This window comes from Nannospalax galili, unplaced genomic scaffold (genome assembly GCF_000622305.1).
Source record: "Nannospalax galili isolate Female #2095 unplaced genomic scaffold, S.galili_v1.0 scaffold307, whole genome shotgun sequence".
NCBI lineage: Eukaryota > Metazoa > Chordata > Mammalia > Rodentia > Spalacidae > Nannospalax > Nannospalax galili.
The window spans coordinates 4,923,807-4,942,030 of NW_008359625.1; the positions used below are offsets into that span (position 1 = coordinate 4,923,807).

At 39.6% G+C, this 18,224-nt stretch overlaps 1 protein-coding gene across 4 annotated transcripts in view; it reads left to right on the top strand.

Annotated features, from left to right (window-relative positions):
- Positions 1-18,224, top strand: part of LOC103726092 (putative RNA-binding protein Luc7-like 2) — a 63,214-nt gene that overhangs the window by 26,880 nt on the left and 18,110 nt on the right. For all 4 annotated transcript variants that reach the window (XM_008823492.3, XM_008823491.3, XM_008823494.3 and 1 more), the window contains 3 exons: positions 7,424-7,522; positions 11,491-11,601; positions 15,686-15,829. In XM_008823492.3, the coding sequence (XP_008821714.1) occupies positions 7,424-7,522; positions 11,491-11,601; positions 15,686-15,829 (354 nt within the window). The remainder of the gene's footprint in view (positions 1-7,423; positions 7,523-11,490; positions 11,602-15,685; positions 15,830-18,224) is intronic.

An 18,224-nucleotide genomic window follows, 5' to 3' on the forward strand; every position in this document is an offset into this window, starting at 1 on the left:
CAGTGAATGTTGAGCCATATTTAAAAAAATCTGATTTGTACTCTGCTGTCACTAGATTATGATCTTGAGCAAATAATTCTACTTACCTGTCTTGATTTTCGTCTTCATAGGAAGATAGTACATCTTTAAAGTTTTTTCTTTTGATTCTGGTTGTATACCTTAGGTTGGCCTCCAGTTTGCCATCCACCTGCCTCAGCCTCTCCTAGGTGCTGGCATTACAAGTGCATGCCATCATGTCTGGCTGATTTTACTTTTCTTTACACACTTGGTGCTTCCATTTTCTTTCTTCTTAGTATTTGACAGTAATTTTTACAATTCTGAATTGTGGTTCCTCATATCCTCTCTTGCCCGTAGTTGCTTTTTTCTTCTCAACCCATCCTGTGTGTTCATGCTTCTAAAACATTGATTTTTATCATGTCATATTTTTAAGTCATGAATTCTTTGTCTACAGAGTAAATTTTGCATTTCACTAATTTTCGGAATATTTGACAACATAGTAAGAGATAACAAACTCAGCTTTTTCTCCAGTTGTAATTTACTGTCCTATTGACAATTTGCTGCTATTCCTTTATGCTTGCGTAAATCATCTTTACTTTTCACGGACACCTCCCTCTATGTGTATGAGTGTATTGCCTGTATGTATGGAAATACGCTCATGTGCAATGCCTGAGGTCACAAGAGGATGTAGGATCCCCTAGAATTTGAGTTACAGACAATTGTTAGCCACCATGTGGATGCTGGGAATCAAAACCTGGTCCTCAGTAAGAGTAGTCACTGCTCTTAACCACTGAGCCATCTCTCCAGCCCCAAAATAAATAAATTTTAAAAAAAAATTAGTATATGGGGCTAGAGAGAGGGTTTAGCGGTTAAGAGCACTGGCTGCTCTTACAGAGGACCTGGGTTTGATTCCCAGCACCCACATGCAGTTAACAACTGTGTAACTCCACTTCAAGGGGATCGAACACCTTCTTGTGACCTCCACAGACATTGCACAATACAGGTGCACTTACACACATGCAGGCAATACACTCATACACATAAAATAATAATAGATAAAATATTAAAATTTTTTTAAATTTAATGTGCATGATTGTTTTGCTTATTGTTAGAGACTTTGGGGCTATAATAGTGATCAAAGAATACTGTCTTCATGGAATGTATAATCTTAGTGTAGTCAGTATGTAAAAGTCAGTACGTTGATAGCTTCAGGTTGCTTTCATAGACATCTTACTTGATCATTACAGTAATCTGGAAGTACTTGAGAAAAGAAGTTCAGATAGATTAAATGAAATTTCCAGGATCAGATGATTGATAAGAATAGAGCCCAGTAAATCTTAACTGCAATAAACTGTTCATACATTTTTTTCATTTACGCGCGCGCGCGCGCGCGCGCGCGTGTGTGTGTGTGTGTGTGTGTGTGTGTGTGTGTGTGTTTTGGTCTTTTTTAAACAGGGTTTCCCTGTAGCCCCAGCTGACCTGGAACTCACTATGTGTGGACCAGGCTGGCCTTGAACTCAAAGATCTTCCTGCCTCTGCCTTCCAAGTGCTGGGACTACAGGCATGTACCACCACACCTGGCTTACAAGTGTGTGTGTTTTAACAAATAGTATTTTATTGATTAAATCATTTTTTACATATTGTGGAGAGATTTCTGTATATTTAAGTTTGAAAAACCACATATATATATATATTATTATTTATTTATTTTTTGGTCTTTTTGAGACAGGTTCTCCCTGTTAGCCCCAGCTGTCCTGGAACTCACTATGTAGACCAGGCTGGCCTTGAACTCACAGAGATCTGCCTGCCTCTGCCTCCCAAATGCTAGGATTAAAGGCGTGTGCCACCACACCCGGCCTTGTTTCTGGTTTTGATATTTAAGTAAAAAAACTTTATATCCATCTCTGTGTATATCTATAGTTATTTAGTATCTTATTTTTCATTGAGAATATAAATTCTTTGATGATAAAACACCCATTTTAAAAAAAAATATTTTATTTTTATTTTATGTGTATGCGTGTATCACCTGCATGTATAAGTGCACCTGTGTTCTGCAGTGCCCTCGGAGGACAGAAGAGGCTGTCAAATCCCCTGGAACTGGAGTTAGGGACAGTTGTTAGCTGCCATGTGGGTAGCTGGGATTCAAACCTGGGTCTTCTGCAAGAACAGTCAGTGTTCTTAACTGCTGAGCCATCTCTCCAACCCAAAATACCCGTTTTTAATACTATTTGTAATTCCATTCAGGATCTAGCTCATAGAACTGAGCAAATGTATTAACATAATAGTGTTTATAATGGGAGCTGTTATGCATAGTTATATCAGTAGTATGTATTTTCATTGACATTACCATTATTAATTCACACTGAGCAAGTTCAAGGCCAGCCAAATCCTCACAGTGAGACTCTTTCTCAAAAAAACATTTTTTTTATTGAAATAATTTACTTCATGATTAAATTTTCCACAAGTTATTCCAAGTATTTTAATCGATAGACAGTCGGGTTATCAGTAGACAAAAATTCAGCTCTGCAGTTTTTGGTTTTTTTTTTTTTTGTCTTTTTGAGACAGGGTCTCCCTATAGCCGCAGCTGGCCTGGATTCACTTTGGAGACCAGGCTGGCCTTGAACTCACAGAGATCCCCCTGCCTCAGCCTCCCTAGTGCTGGGATTAAAGGCTTGTGACACCATGCTCAGCCAGCTCTACAGTTTGTATTCTCCATCTCAAATCAATTTCTACATGTCTTGACCTGCTAAGAAGGAAACAGTGAAAACAAGTATACAGAGGTAAATAGACTTAAGATTTAACAGTGCCTTTTTAAATGATTTCTATACCAGGTGTAGGTATATAGGGACTGAAACAAACTAGAATTCTGTTTTTCCCTCAAGGCAGACCTTCCCCTCCAGCCCTGTTTTTATGCACTCCACTGTGGAGTGTTTAATTCTGTCCTTTTTATTCAATTTGGGATTTGTTTTAATTTTTTTCATTTATTTTTATTTTATGTGTATGAGTGATTTGATTCCATGTATCTTAAGTATACCATATGTATGTAGTGGTCATAAATTTCAGAAGAGGGCATCCACTACCTGTGTGCAGCACCCTCTAAGATCAGAAGAGGTGCCCTGTCCCCTGGAACTGGAGTTAACCATCGTTGTTAGCTGCCATGTGGGTGCTGGGAACCAACCCAGGTTCTCTGCAGGAGCAGCCAGTGCTCTTAACCATTGAGCCATTCTCCAGGGCCTATCTCACTGCCTCCCTTCCCCGCCCACCCCACTTTTGGTTTTGATTTTGGGTTTTTTTGGGGGGGTGGTAATTTTGGTTTTTAAAGCAGGGTTTTGCTATGGTAATCTAAGATGGCCTTAAACTCACTATGTACCTCATACTAGCCTCAAACTCATAATCCTCCTGCCTCTATCTCCTGCGTTTTGGGAGTATTACCACACTTGATTCTCATTATCTTTTCTAAGTTTTTTAAAGAAAAACAGTAACTATAGCCAGGCTTGTCTAGAACTCAGGCTGGCTTTGAACTTCTGACATTTCGGTTTCATCATCTTGAGAGCTGAGATTATAGGCATCTGTTACCACCCTCAGCTCATTTTTACTATATTGTTTATGTTTTGGGAGAGTATCATGTATCCCAGGCTGACTTCGATCTTGTTTAGCTGAAAATGATCTTGAACTTACTGATACTCCTGTCTCTACCTTCTGAGTTCTGAGATTATAGGCATGTCCCACCATGCCCACTTTGTATGGTTCTGGGCATGGAACTCAGGGTTAAGTGCATGCTAAGCAAGTACTGTTGAGCAACATCCCTAGGCTCTCAGGTCTTTTTTTTTTCAATAGGAAAAATTGGGAGACTGTGTTTATATTTTCCTGTTTGTTCTTTTATGTAGTATCGTTTATAGAGGAAATGTCCACCACCTGCCCTTTTTTTTAAGATGGTAGTCCTATAGCCCTGCTTGGCTTCTAACTCACTGTATAGCCAAGGTTGGTCTTGAACTCCAAATTCCTTGCCTCCGCCTTCCAAGCGTTGGGGATTACAGGTGTGTACCACCTAGCAGAAATACTTGTTTTGTTTTGTTTTTAAAGTCATAAAATCTCACATTTGGGGCAGGGGAGATGGCTTAGTTGGTAAACTGCTTGCCTTATAAGCATGAAGACTTGAGTTTGGATCCCCAGTGTCCATTTAGAAGCCAAGTGTGAAATGGCTGTCTATAACTCACTTAGGGACAAACACATCCAGATCCAGTAGCTCACCTGCTGTCCCATCTAGCCAGTTAGTGAACTCTGGGTTCAGTGAGAGATCTGTCTAAAAAAATAAGATAGTTCACAGCGGAAGACATCTAACATTGATTATTGGTCTCCATATACTTGCATATATGCACACAAAAAAACCTCAAAAGTTGGAAGAGTAAAAGCTACCTTGCAGATTTTTTTTTTCTTTAGTATTCTAGATAAGTGATTGTCAAAAGTATTTGAACCTCTCATTTATCCAAAAACTCACTTAGAAAAGACTTGTCCCATTTTTTGAAAGCTCTAAAGGGTTTTTGTTCATATTGATTGAGTTAAAACTCTACCCTCTGGAGCCGGATATGGTGGTGCGTGCCTTTAATCCCAGCACTCGGGAGGCAGAGGCAGAGCGATCACTGTGAGCTTAAGACCAGCTTAGTCTACCTAGCCAGCTCCAGGCCAGTTGAGGCTACAGGGAGACCCTGTCTCAAAAAGACCAAAAATCAATCACTCAATAAGTAAATAAATGAATAAATAAATAGAATCTTTAAAACAATAACAACAAAACTCTGCCACCTGGAGGCCATTTTTTTTTGCACTCACTGTGTAGAACAGGTTGGCCTTGAACTCCCAAGATTTGCCTGCCTCTGCCTCCTGAGTTGTTGGACTAAAGGCGTGTGCCACCATACCTGGCTTTGGAGTCTTACATATAACAAATCTTATTTCTTCTTTCTAATGAGGTCCTTTTTTATGTGTAAGAAGAGGGTATCAGATCCCCTAGAACTGGAACTGCCATGTGGGTGCTCGGAACCGAACCTGGGTCTTTTGCAAGAGCAGCCAGTACTCTTAACTGCTGAGCCATCTGTTCAGTCCTAATGAGGAGGTTTTAATTTGATTGATAATTAACTTTATATTGATTTTTCTCTTCTAATTACCTTTTTTTCCTGACTTTTCTACATGTTTTAGTTCTGAGATACATTGTTTCAACTATGTTTTCTCCTTTTAAATATGCCAGAGGGAGATGAAGAGGTAGGGGTTATGTGTACTTCTGGCAGAGACCCGGGTTTGGTTCCCAACACTTGCATGATGGCTAACAATTGTCTGTAACTCCAGTTCCAGGAGACCTGATGCCCTCTTCTGCTCTTCTGGCCTCCTCAGGCAACACAGGTGCCCTTACATATATGGAGGCAAAACACTGATACACATAAAAACAAATGCCTCACCCCTAATTTTTAAGTGTACTAGATACATGTCTTGCTTTTTAGTGATCAAGGTTTGCTTTAAAATAAAAATTCTAAAAATTGCTGGGTGTGGTGGCACATGCCTTTAATCCCAGCACTCAGGAGGCAGAGGCAGGTGGATCTCTGTGAGTTCAAGGCCAGCCTGGTCTACATAGTTCCAGGACAGATGGGGCTACAGGGAGACCCTGTCTCAAAAAGACCCCCCCAAAAAAATATTCTAAAAGTTCATTATTGTTTGCATGATGTATATGTGACTGTACATGCTATGACATACCTGTGGAGGTCACAGGTCAATCTTGTGGAGTCATTTTTCTCCTACCTGTATGTGATTGCCAGGGATTGAAATCATGTGGCCAGTCTTGGTGTGGCAAGTGGCTTCTACCTGCTGAGCCATCTTACTGTATGTATGTGTGTGTCTTTTTGTGTGGGTGCATTTATGGGTGTGGTACCCATGGAGGCCAGAAGATGTTGGATTTTGCTCAAGCTGGATTTAGAGGCCTTGTGAGCTGCCATATGTGGGTGCTGGGAACTGTACTAGGGTCCTCTGGAAGAGAAGCAAATGCTCTTTAACTGCTGAGCCATCTCTCTAGCCTATCATCCATCTATATCTATCTATCTATCTATCTATCTATCTATCTATCTATCTATCTATCTATCATCTCTCATCTATCTATATCTATCTATCTATCTATCTATCTATCTGTCTGTCTGTCTGTCTATTTTTGAGGCAGTATCTTCGTAGATAGAGCAGGCTGCCTTGAACTTAGAATCATCCTGCCTCAGCCTCTCAAGTTCTAGGATTGCAAGCATGCTTTATATAACTTGCTTTTGATTAAGTTTTAAAATTTAATTCTCCTCAGCATGGTGGCACAGCACAGAGACAGGCGGATCTCTGTGAGTTCTAGGCCAGCTGGGGCTACAGGGAGATACTGTCTCAAAAAGACCAAAGAAAAAAATTATCTAATTCTCTGCTCATACCTAGTTATTTTAAGATTGTGTCAACTTGACAAAAAGACAAAAAAAGAAAAAAGAACCAGCACTTTTTTTTTTAAGTGCTATGATTACAAGAAAGATCCAGATCCAGAATGTGCAGTTTTAATACTATAAGAGTTCTGTTTCCCTCCTCCCATTAGCTCTATTTTTTTCCTTCCTTTCTTGTTTATTACTTGAAACAGGATTTCACTATGTTACTCATGCTGTTCTCAACTTGAGGTTCTCCAGCCTGAGACTCTTTGAGACACTGGGATCATAGGTATTCACTACCAATACCCAGTGTTGCTTCCCATTCTTTAGGTTCAGTTTAAATGCATCCTCTTGAGAAATGTTATTTCTGGGCTAGTGAGATGGCTTAGCTGGTAAAGACTCTTAACCAGCTTGATGACCTGAGTTCAATCCCTGGGACCCACATGGTGGAAGGAGAGAACCAACTTTTATAATTTGTCCTCTGACCTCCACTTGCACACCATGGCAAGTGTACATACATGCACACACACAAAATAAAATCTTTTAAATGTAATAAAAAATGAGAAAAGGTCTTTTCTGGCCACCCCATCTCTGGAAGCCTCCCATAGTAATGGGTAATATTGCAAATTTATTAAGACTCATAACTCATTTCATAGACATGTATTTTGGTGTTTTTTTCCCCTGAGATATAGAGACTCATGTAATCTAAGCTGACCTTGAACTTCTGATCCTCCTGCCTCTACCTCTGTAGTGCTGAGGTTACAGGTATATTCCGCCACCTCCAGTTTATAGGGTGCTAGGGATTGAACCTAGTGCTTTGTTCATTCTAGGCAAGCGCTCTACAGACTGAGCTAGATCTGCAGCCCCTCTTGTCTATGAAATTTTATAATTTAAAAGTCCATTAAATAAAGAAATATGAGTTAATATATTCTGAAAAACTGATACTTGTGAATTTTTGCACTGTGTTTTCAATATTATGTCTTTATTTTCTTTCGTAGAGAATGGATCTTGGAGAATGTCTGAAAGTCCACGACCTGGCTTTAAGAGCAGATTATGAAATTGCATCCAAAGAACAGGACTTTTTCTTTGAACTTGATGTATGTAATTTTGCTTCCATGGATTTCTTGCAGTAAAATGTTTTGAACGTGAATTACTAGCTTTTAGTATGAAAAGCTTAGCAGAGTCGTGGTTATGTGAAAGATAATAAATTTGCTTTTTCTGACAACACTTTAACTGTATAGTGCTGAGGATCAAACCCAAAACCTTGTATATGGTAGACATGTTATCACTGATCTAGCAAACATTTTTCAGTATTTAAGATAATAATGGATAGTTTATGAAATTGTGCAAAAGATAGTCTTTTGAAAAATTCACCTCATTTTTCCTCGAGAAAAGTAAAAATTACTCAGGAAATAGCAGTTTCAGCAAATCTAAATCACTCGTTTATTTTAAGGCTTTTAAAAAAGTAACTGCTGAATTTTTACATGATACATACTTTTTCATCACATGTATATATTCATATACTTTCCCACCCTAGTTTTGGGGGTGGAATCCAGGACCTTGTGAGTATTCAGTAAGCACTCTACACATCAGACTACATCCTCAGTCTGAGAACATGTTTTTCATTTGAAACTACTAGAAATAGAAAATACCATATAAGTATCAGAAAGGATTCCAAATGTGGCTTTATACTGATACTTTTAATACAAGGCAGAGACTAAATTATACAATATATTTGAAAGAGACATATTAACTCGTTAAACTTTTTTTGTATGCACGTGTGTGTGTGTGTGTGTGTATGTGTATTTTTTTAATGTATATGCATGTATGTAAGTGTATCCGTGTTGTGCAGTGCCCACAGAGGACAGAGAGGGAGTTGAATCCCCTAGAACTGGAGTTATGGATGGTTGTTAGCTGCTATGTGGGTACTGGGATTTGAACCTGAGCCTTCTGCAAGAACAACCAGTGCTCTTAACCTCTGAGCCGTCTCTCCAGCCCCTTTTTGTATTCTTATAAAACATACATATTACATAAAACATGGTAATGAGCAAAAATTTTAGCTTTTTATCAGTGAGAAAATAAATATTTTTACTTGGTTTCATAGCTAAAACAGTAAAGAGGGCTCACATCTTCTCTAAACATTGAATAACTTTTGCTAATAGAAATGAAAATCATCTATGTGAATACCTCTAAAACACTCTGGGCATAAATTATAAGAGAAATCATCAGTTGAATATTGTGGCTGGCTATTTAGATTATTTCTAGTCCTTCCTATTACAGTATGATAATAGGTAATTTTCACATTATTTAAAGGAGAATAGCTGAGTCAGAGGGTGGTTTTTATAGGTATTGCCCAGTCACTCTTTATGAGAATTTTATCTATTTTCCCATAATATATGAAAGTTTTTTGTTTAGCTTTGATAAATAAAATGTAGACTGTAAATAAGAGTTTTTTAATTCACATCTCTTTCTGAAAACTATGAGTGTCTTTGAATATTCCATGTGTATTTAAGATCTTATACAATGCAGTTGTTTTCTGGATTACTGGCCAACCTTTTCTATTAACTTTTTACGTATTATGAAAATGATTCCTTTCCCTTATGTATATTGTAAATATATTTTCCCATTTTATTTTTCATTTCATGGGTTTCATCAATGCATAACATTTTTTGTATCATTTCTTAACAGTGTTTATAATACATTTTCTTTTTTTTTAATGTTATTTTTTCACATTTATGAGTGTATTGCCTGCATGTGTGTAAGTGTACTCATGTAGTGCAGTGCCCTTGGAGGTCAGAAGAAGGTGTCGAATCCCCTGGAACTGGAGTTAAAGGTGGTTGTTAGCTGCCATGTGGGTTCTGGGACTCAAACCTGGGTCCTCTGCAAGAGCAGTCAGTGCTCTTAACCACTGAGCCATCTCTCAAGCCCCCTATATTTTCAATAATTTGAAAGATGCCTATTCTGACCTTAAAATAGTTCTTTCCTATAGTTTCTTCTAGTATTTGTGGGGCTTATGTTACATACTTAAATTCTTCATCTTTGGTTTCTTTTCCTTTAAGAAACAGATTGTATTTTTAGCTTCCTCCCATCACCTAAATAGCTCCTTATTTCTTGTTAAGTTCATCTTTACTCTCAATACTTTTAAGATACTATCTTTGTCTGCACATCAGAAAATTAAATGTTGTGATTGAAAAGGCAAATGTGACATTAGTCACTCAATCCATATTAACTTTGAGGAAATTCTTGGTTTATTTTGCTACTTTTATGATTCAATATGTGCTGAATAGATTTATAATTAGGTTGTAGATTTTTTAATTTTTATTTGCATTTTATGTGTATGAGTGTTTTGTCTGCATGTATGTAAGTACACCTGTGTTGTGCAGTGCCTGTGGAGATCAGAAGAGGGCATTGCATTCTCCTTGAACTGGAGTTACAGACGGTTGTTAGCCTCCATGTGGGTGTTGGGAATCGAACCCAGGTCCTCTGTAAGAGCAATCAGTGCTCTTAACTGCTGAGCCATCTCTCCACCCCCCCTTTATTGTATTTTTAAAATTTATGTGTACGAATGTTTTGCCTGCATTCATGTTGTGCAGTGCCCACAGAGACCAGAAGATGGTGTTGGATCCCCTGGAACTGATTATGGACGACTTTTAGCTACCATGTGGGTACTGGGATTCAAACCCATGCCTTCTGGAAGAGCAGCTAGTACTCTTAATCAGTGAGCTACCTCTCTAGTCCCTAGTTGACCATTTTTTATTTATTTTATTTTTTTAATTTTACGAGTATGAGTATAGCCTGCATGTATGTAAGTACACTGTGGCAGTCAGAAGAGGACATTGAATGAATTCCCCTGGAACTGGAGTTATGAATGGTTGTTAGCCACCGCATGGGTACTGGGATTTGAACCTGGGTCCTCTGCAAAAGCAGCAGTGCTCTTAACCACGGAGCCATCTCTGCAGCCCCAAGTTAACCATTTTAAAAATATCTTCTTTTTACAAATATTTATTTATTTGTTTATTTATTTGTTTTTCTGAGACCTTGAAGCTCCAGCTGGCCTGGAACACTATGTAGACCAGACAGGCCTCAAACTCACGGAAATCTGCGTGCCTCTGCCTCCCGAGTACTGGGATTAAAGGCATGCCACCACGGCTGGCTCTAGTTGAACATTTTTTTTTAACCAAAGGTTTTTTTTGTTGTTTTTTTAAATTTTTTTGTTTTTCTTTATTTTATGTGTATGAATATATTGCCTGCATGCATGTGAGTACACCCGTATCGTGTAATGCCATGGAGGTCAGAAGAGGACTTTGGATTCCCCTGGCACTGGAGTTAAGGACAGTTCGTAGCCGCCATGTGGGTGCTGGGAATTGAACCCGGGTCCTCTGCAAGAGTAGTCAGTGCTCTTAACCGCTGAGCCATCTCTCCAGCCCTGGGGGTTTTTTTGTTTGTTTTTTAATTTTTTATTTTATGTGTGTTTTGTCTACATGTAAGCTCATTATGTGCATGCAGTACTCATGAAGGCCAAAAGAAGGGCATCAGATCTCTTCTGAGCCACCTTGCCAACCTGAAACCTTTTTTTAGTTGATAGGTTGCATTTTTGAGATAACATTTTGCTTAAGTTGGCCTGAAACATGCTTTATCAGACTAGCTGGCCATCAGCTTGCCATTCTCCCAAGTGCTGAGATTGCAGGTGTGTGCCACTATACTTCTACTTTTTTTTATTTCTATAGTAGCAGTTTTCAAAATGGAATGTTTTTTGTTATTATTTTAAAGCTTTGGGTTTTTTCCTCTGGATATTTATTTTTAGGTATTACTGGGGATTGAATCAAGGGCTTCAGAAATGCTAGGCAAACACTCTTATCACTAACCATGTCCCCAGGCTTGGTTTGGTTTGGTTTGGGGGGGGTGGGGGTGTATTTGTGATTGAACCCAGGGCCTCATACCTAGTAACTAGGAAAGCATTTTGCTACATAGGGTGTCATCCTTGACCCAAAATACAGTTTTTAGTAAAGGTATTTCTGAATAAAATTGACTTTTTGGCAGTAATTTTTTTCATTAAATTTTGTAGGCCATGGATCACTTGCAGTCATTCATTGCAGATTGTGATCGAAGAACAGAAGTATCTAAAAAAAGATTAGCAGAAACCCAAGAAGAGATTAGTGCTGAAGTAGCAGCAAAGGTAAGAATTTCAGTCATTTCATTAAGTATAGTTTTAACCTATTTTATTCATTTCAACTTTTTATTGTTCAGTAATTATATTGATGACAAACAAGGAATGCCATCTAGTTTTTTTGCTAACCAAATGTTAATATCTTATATGAATACGGTAATCACATTTATATTAATCATTGTTTTATTCAGAATTCACCAGTTATGCATGCAGCCATTTGTATATGCATGTGTGTGTGCACCACCACACCCTATTAGGGTTTGAGGTACTTAACTGTAACATCACTAAAGACTCTTTCACGTTAATAGCCCCCCTTTTTGTGTTTGTGGGGGGTTCTTTTTGAGACAGGGTCTCCTTGTAGCTCCAGCTGTCCTGGATTCACTATGGAGACCAGGCTGGCCTGGAACTCACAGAGATCTGCCTGCCTCTGCCTCCCAAGTGGTGGGATTAAAGGTGTATGCCACCACGCCCAGCCAATATTTTTTATTTTATGCATATGAGTATATTGCCTGCATGTATATGAGTGCACCCATGTCGTGCAATGCCAAGGAGGTCAGAAGAGGATTTTGAATTCCCCTGGAACTGGAGTTAAGGACTACCATGTGGCTGCTGGGAATTGAATCCGGGTCCTCTGCAATAGCAGTCAGTGCTCTTAACTGCTGAGCCATCTCTCCATCCCCAATAGCCCCCTTTTTATAGCAACATGAATACCCCTCCATTCCTAGCTCCACAGCAATCTGAAATACATTCTTCATTATAATTATGCCATAAATGTTATGGCTATATAACTTGTGTCCTTTTGAGATTGCCTTTTTTTAATTTATATTTTTGCAATTAATCTCTTAAAAATTTGAGGCCGGGTGTGGTGTCGCAACATCTTTAATCCCAGCACTCGGGAGGCAGAGGCAGGTGGATCTCTGTGAGTTCAAGGCCAGCTCCCTGTAGCCCCAGCTGTCCTGGAACTCACTATGTAGACCAGGCTGGCCTTGAACTCACAGAGACCCACCTGCCTCTGCCTCCCGAGTGCTGCTGGGGCTACAGGGAGCTGGCCTGGAACTCACAGAGATCCACCTGCCTCTGCCTCCCGAGTGCTGCTGGGGCTACAGGGAGCTGGCCTGGAACTCACAGAGATCCACCTGCCTCTGCCTCCCGAGTGCTGGGACTACAGGCATGCACCCCCACAACCAGCGAGATTCCTTTTTTCACTACCCACAGCTTCCTTAAGTTTCATCTATTTATTTCCTATATCAGTAATTCCTTCCTTTATATTTCTTTTATTTTTTATTTATTTATTTATTTTTTTTTTGGTCTTTTTGAGACAGGGTTTCCCTGTAGCCACAGCTGGCCTTGAATTTACTATGAAGACCAGACTCGCCTCGAACTCAAAAGAGATCTATTTGCCTGCCTCTGCCTCCCAGGTGCTGGAATAAAAGGTGTGCATCACTGCCCCGGCTCTATCCTTTGTATTTCTTTTTTTTTTTTCTTTTTTCCTTTATTTCTGAGTAGTAGCCTGCAGTATGAATATTCCACAGTTTAGCTGTTCACATGTTGAAGGACATTTGAGTTGTTTATACCTGTTGTTTACTGTCAACAAAACTGCAGTAATGATTTGTGCATAGATTTTTGTGTGTGGGCATATATTTTCATTGGTTTTTATTTTTTGCATATGTTTATGTGCCTGTGTGGGCCCAAGTTTTAACATGGGTGTATTCCTGAACTGTTCTCCACCTCATAAATGAGGCAGGGTCTTGCTGAACCAAGAGCTCAGCTCAGCATTTTGCCTAGTCTGACTAGTCAGCTTGCTCTAGAGATTGATCTTTCCCTTCTATATGTTGGGATTACAGGCATGTTGCAGTCCCCTGTTCAATTCCCTTTTCCTCCTTGTTTTACGTGGGTTCCGGGTGTCTGGACTCCAGTCTTAACGCTTGCAAAGGAGGCACTTTAACCACTGGCCATCTTTGTAGCTCCATGTGTTTTTATTTCTCTGGGGTAAATCCTTAAGGGTGCAATTGCTGGACCATAATATAAATCCATTTTAGTTTTGAAAGTATTTACTAGTATTTTCTAGAGTGACTGTACAACTTTATAGTCTACTAGGAATGTGTAAATAATCCAGTTTTTCCACATCTCTTACCATGTTTATATCTGGGTGTTTGTGTAGTGGTATCTTAGAGTGGTTTTAGTTTACATTTTCCTAATGACTAATGATGTTGAATGTTTTTTAGCATTCGTGCTTACATTTCTGTGTCCTCCTTAGTGAACTGTCATATCTCCCCAGTTTCCTGTTGGATTGCTGGGGTGGAGTCATTTTTCCTTCTTGTTGGTTTTTGTTGTTATTTCATCATTTTGAGACAGGATCTCCCTGTAGCCCCAGCCCTGGAACTCACTACTATGCTGGCCTCAGTCTCAAAGATCTGCTTGCCTTTACCTCCCAAGTGCTGGAATTAGAGTCATGTACCACCCCACCCAGCCCCTTATCATTTTTTGTGGGGATTAAGATCTCTATGTTCGAACTCAGAGCAGTCCTGCCTCAGCTCTCCAGAAAGTGCTACCTCACTTGGGTTTATTTATTTTTATTTTATGTGAGTGAGTGTATTGCTGCGTGTATGTAAGTGCACCCATGTTGTGCAGTGCCCAGAGAGATCAGAAAAAGGCATTGAATTCCCCTGGAACTGGAGTTATAGCTGGCTCGTTGTTAGCTACTACGTGGGTGCTAGGAATTGAACCCACGTCCTCTGTAAGAGCAGTTAGTGCTCTTAACTGCTGAGCCATCTCTCCAGCCCGACAGTAATTCTTTAATGCCATCTTATAGTCAAATATATTAATTTTTTTATATGGATTTGATTTATCAGAATTGAGAGAAGTCTTAATGTAGTAGTGTATTTGGTTAATCTGAAGACTTACTGCCACTTTGGTAAAAAGGAATAGTGATAAAAGAGTTGACCTTTTTTTTGGAGACAGGGTCTCCCTGTAGCCCCAGCTCTCCTGGAACTCACTATGTAGACCAGGCTGGTCTTGAACTCATAAGAGATCCACCAGCCTCTGCCTCCCGTGTGCTGGGATTAAAGGCATGCGCCACCATGCCCAGCTAGAGTTGACCTTTAGGATAAGAATGTTTTAGATTAAAGCTGGGCGTGGTGGTGAAAGCCTGTTGTCCCAGCACTCTGGAGGTACAGGCCAGCCTGATCTACATAGCAAGTTCCAGGCCAGCTGGGGCTACAGGGAGACCCTGTCTCAAAAAGACCAAATAAAACACAAATGTTTTGGATTAAAAGTACTTTGAGAAGTAAAACTTGTTGGTACACCTCTTTGTTGAGACTAGATGTTTATATCAAATTAAAACTTTGATTGTTGGTTGTGGTGATAAATCCCTTTACTTGGGAGACATAAGCAGGAGGATTGAGAATAGAATCCAGTCTGGACTATGTAACAAGACTGTCTCAAACAAGTCTTTGTTTTGTTCGTTGAGACAGGGTCTTACCATGCAACCCTGGCTGGCCTAGCGCTTGTTACGTAGATGAGCCTGGCCTTGAACTCACAGAGCTCTGCTTGCTTCTCCCTCCCAGTGCTGAGATTACAGGTGTGCACCACCATACTCGGCCCTTAAATGGATCTTTTATGAGCACTTCTTAAAATACTTTGATATTTAATGTTCATTCTGGTTTTTTTTTGGCGGGGGGGGAGACAGGGTCTCCCTGGAGCCCCAGCTGGCCTGGAACTTGCTTTGTAGAACAGGCTGGCCTTGAACTCAAAGCGATCCACCTGCCTCTGCCTCCTGAGTGCTAGGATCAAAGGCGTGTGCCACCATGCCCGGCCTCATTCTGGTTTTTTTTTTTTTTCCACCATGATGGACTGTCATTCCCCTGGAACTGTAAGCTCAAATAAACTCTTCCTTCTATAAGTCCCCAAAGTCAGTGTTTCTATCACAGCAACAGAAAAGTGACTAATACAGACAGTTTGTAGCCGCCATGTGGGTGCTGGGACTCAAACCCAGGTCCTCTGCAAGAGCAGTCAGTGCTCTTAACTGCTGAGCTATCTCTCCAGCCCCCTCATTCTGTTTCTTACTTGTGATCTTTTTTTCCTGTTTTTCTAGGCAGAACGTGTTCATGAGTTAAATGAAGAAATCGGTAAATTGTTGGCCAAAGTGGAACAGTTAGGAGCTGAAGGGAATGTGGAAGAATCTCAGAAAGTAATGGATGAAGTAGAGAAGGCACGGGCAAAGAAAAGAGAAGCAGAGGTAAATTCCTTTTGTTGTTGGATTTTTTTTTTTTTTTTAATGATAAATCTTAAGAGCTATGCCATCCAGCTGTCCTGGAAAGAGGTAAGTTCTTAATTAATGGTAAAGCATTAGTGTGTGTGTTTCCTGTAGAACATTATTTAACTGGAATTATTGAAATTTAACTGGAATTTATTAAAGGAATTTCAAATCAATTTAGAAATAGTTAAATGATCATTATAACGCTGGGTTCTATTTCAGTTAGCAATTTTTTGAAATTTGGAGTCATTGATATATTGAAATTTATAACTGGTAAATATAATTAAACCAATTAGACATACAACAAACACACATGCTTGTGCTATCCTTTTCCCCATTGGTTCCACTTCACATATCAGTACAGTCTGCCTGCTAATAATACCTTGGGATTGTTCTCATTCTTTTATGACACAGATCAAAATCTGATATCCTGTAGATAAATTATATTTTGATTAGCATACCCAGATTCTTATTTTTTTAGAAATTCAAATGGCTCTTTTTTTTCGGGGGGAGGGGGGACCTTTTTTGAGACAGATCTCCCTGAAGTCTCAGTTGGCCTGAAACTTGTTACGTAGACCAGGCTAGCCTGGAACTCACAGAGATCTGCCTGCCTCTACCTCCCAAGTGCTGGGACTGAAGGTGTGCTGTAGTCTTTGACCATGGTTTTGGTCCTGATCCCATCTAGATTGCTTCATGATCATTATCTTCTCAATCCTTAGCAGTATCTCCTTTTTTCTTCTTTTTTAAAAAAATATTTTATTTATTTTACGTGTATGTGTGTGTTTCCTGCACCCCTGTTATGCAGTGCCTGCAGAGGACAGAAGAGGCTGTCAGATCCCCTGGAACTGGAATTAACAGTGGTTAGCTGCTATGTGGGTGTTGGGATTCAAACCCCGGTCTTCTATAAGAGTGGTCAGTGTTCTTAACTGCTGAGCCATCTCTCCAGACCCTCCTTTTATTCTTAAACCTCTTCATTTAATGTATTTTGCTTGATGAAAGTATAGAGTTGTGCTTGAGGTGGCCCACACCTGTAATCCCAGCACTTGGAATGCTGAGGCAAGAAAGTCACATATTTGTAACAAACTTGAGCTACCTGCTGAGACTGTTTTTGAAAAAGAATGCAAGATCAAAAACAAGGGAAAACCATATCATTCAAACCATTGTGAGAGTTTTTACTTTTAAAAAATTTTTTAATTTAAATTTAACTTTATAATTTTTATGTGTATGAATGTTTTGCCTACATATATGTAAGTGTACCACATGCATATAATACCCAGAAAAGGGCAACAGATCCCCTGGAACTGGAGTTATAGACGGTTGCTAGCTGTGGGTGTTCTCAAGAGCTCTTAACCACTGAGCCATCTCATCAGCCACATGTTTTCCCTCCCCTTCTTTTCTGTTCTGGTAGTACAGTTCTTCATACTAGAGAGGAAAAGCAGAATAAAAGGAAGCCATTTTAGTACCTTCTTCAGCATATAAATGCCTTAATATTGGTGTTCAATATAGGAAGAAGGCAAAAAAATCAAAGGAAAGTAGGATCAAAGGAAACACTGATCATTGCTCCTTACAATACCAGTATAATAGCCATATCATAATTGGGACCCTAAGACATCAAGAAAATATCTGGAGGAAGAAAAGGGCCTCATGCATATTAGATATTTTTCAGAGGCCCACTTCCCTCCCTGTCTTCTTCCTTGGGATTGAACTCACATCCTCATGTACAAGGCAAGCTCTCTATCACTGAGGTGTATCCCTTTCCTTATATTAGTCGAACGTTTCATTTATTTATGAGAAGTCTGGGTTGCTCATGTTTGCCTCAAACTTGTGATCCTCCTTATTGTGCTTTCCAAGTGCTTAAAATACAGACATATGACGTACTATGGACTATGGGCATCGTTGACCAGTTATTTTGTAAAATGTTAACTTCAGTGGAGTATACCTCTAGCCCTTCATGGTTAGATGATGATGATGATGATGATGATGATGATGATGATGATGATGATGTTGTTCTTGTTGTTTGAGACAGAGTCTCACTAGGTAGACCAGGATGGTCAGGTTGGCCGCAACAGGGCCTCTTAATGGCCTGAAACTTGCCAAGTAAGCTATACTGGGTAGCCAGTAAGCTCCAGAGAGTCATTCACCTGTCTCTGTTTCCTCACTGCTGGAATTATAATTTTTTAAAATTACATTTATGGGGGAAGGGTAGCATACATACCATGGTGCACATGTTGTGGTCAGGGGTCATCTTGTGTGAGTTCGTTCTCTCTTTTCATTGTGTGGATTCTGGGGATCAAACTCAGGTCTCAGACTTGTCAGTAAGTTTCTTTTACTGGCTGTGATGCCTTGCTAGCTCTGTCTGGCTTTTTTTTTTTTTTTT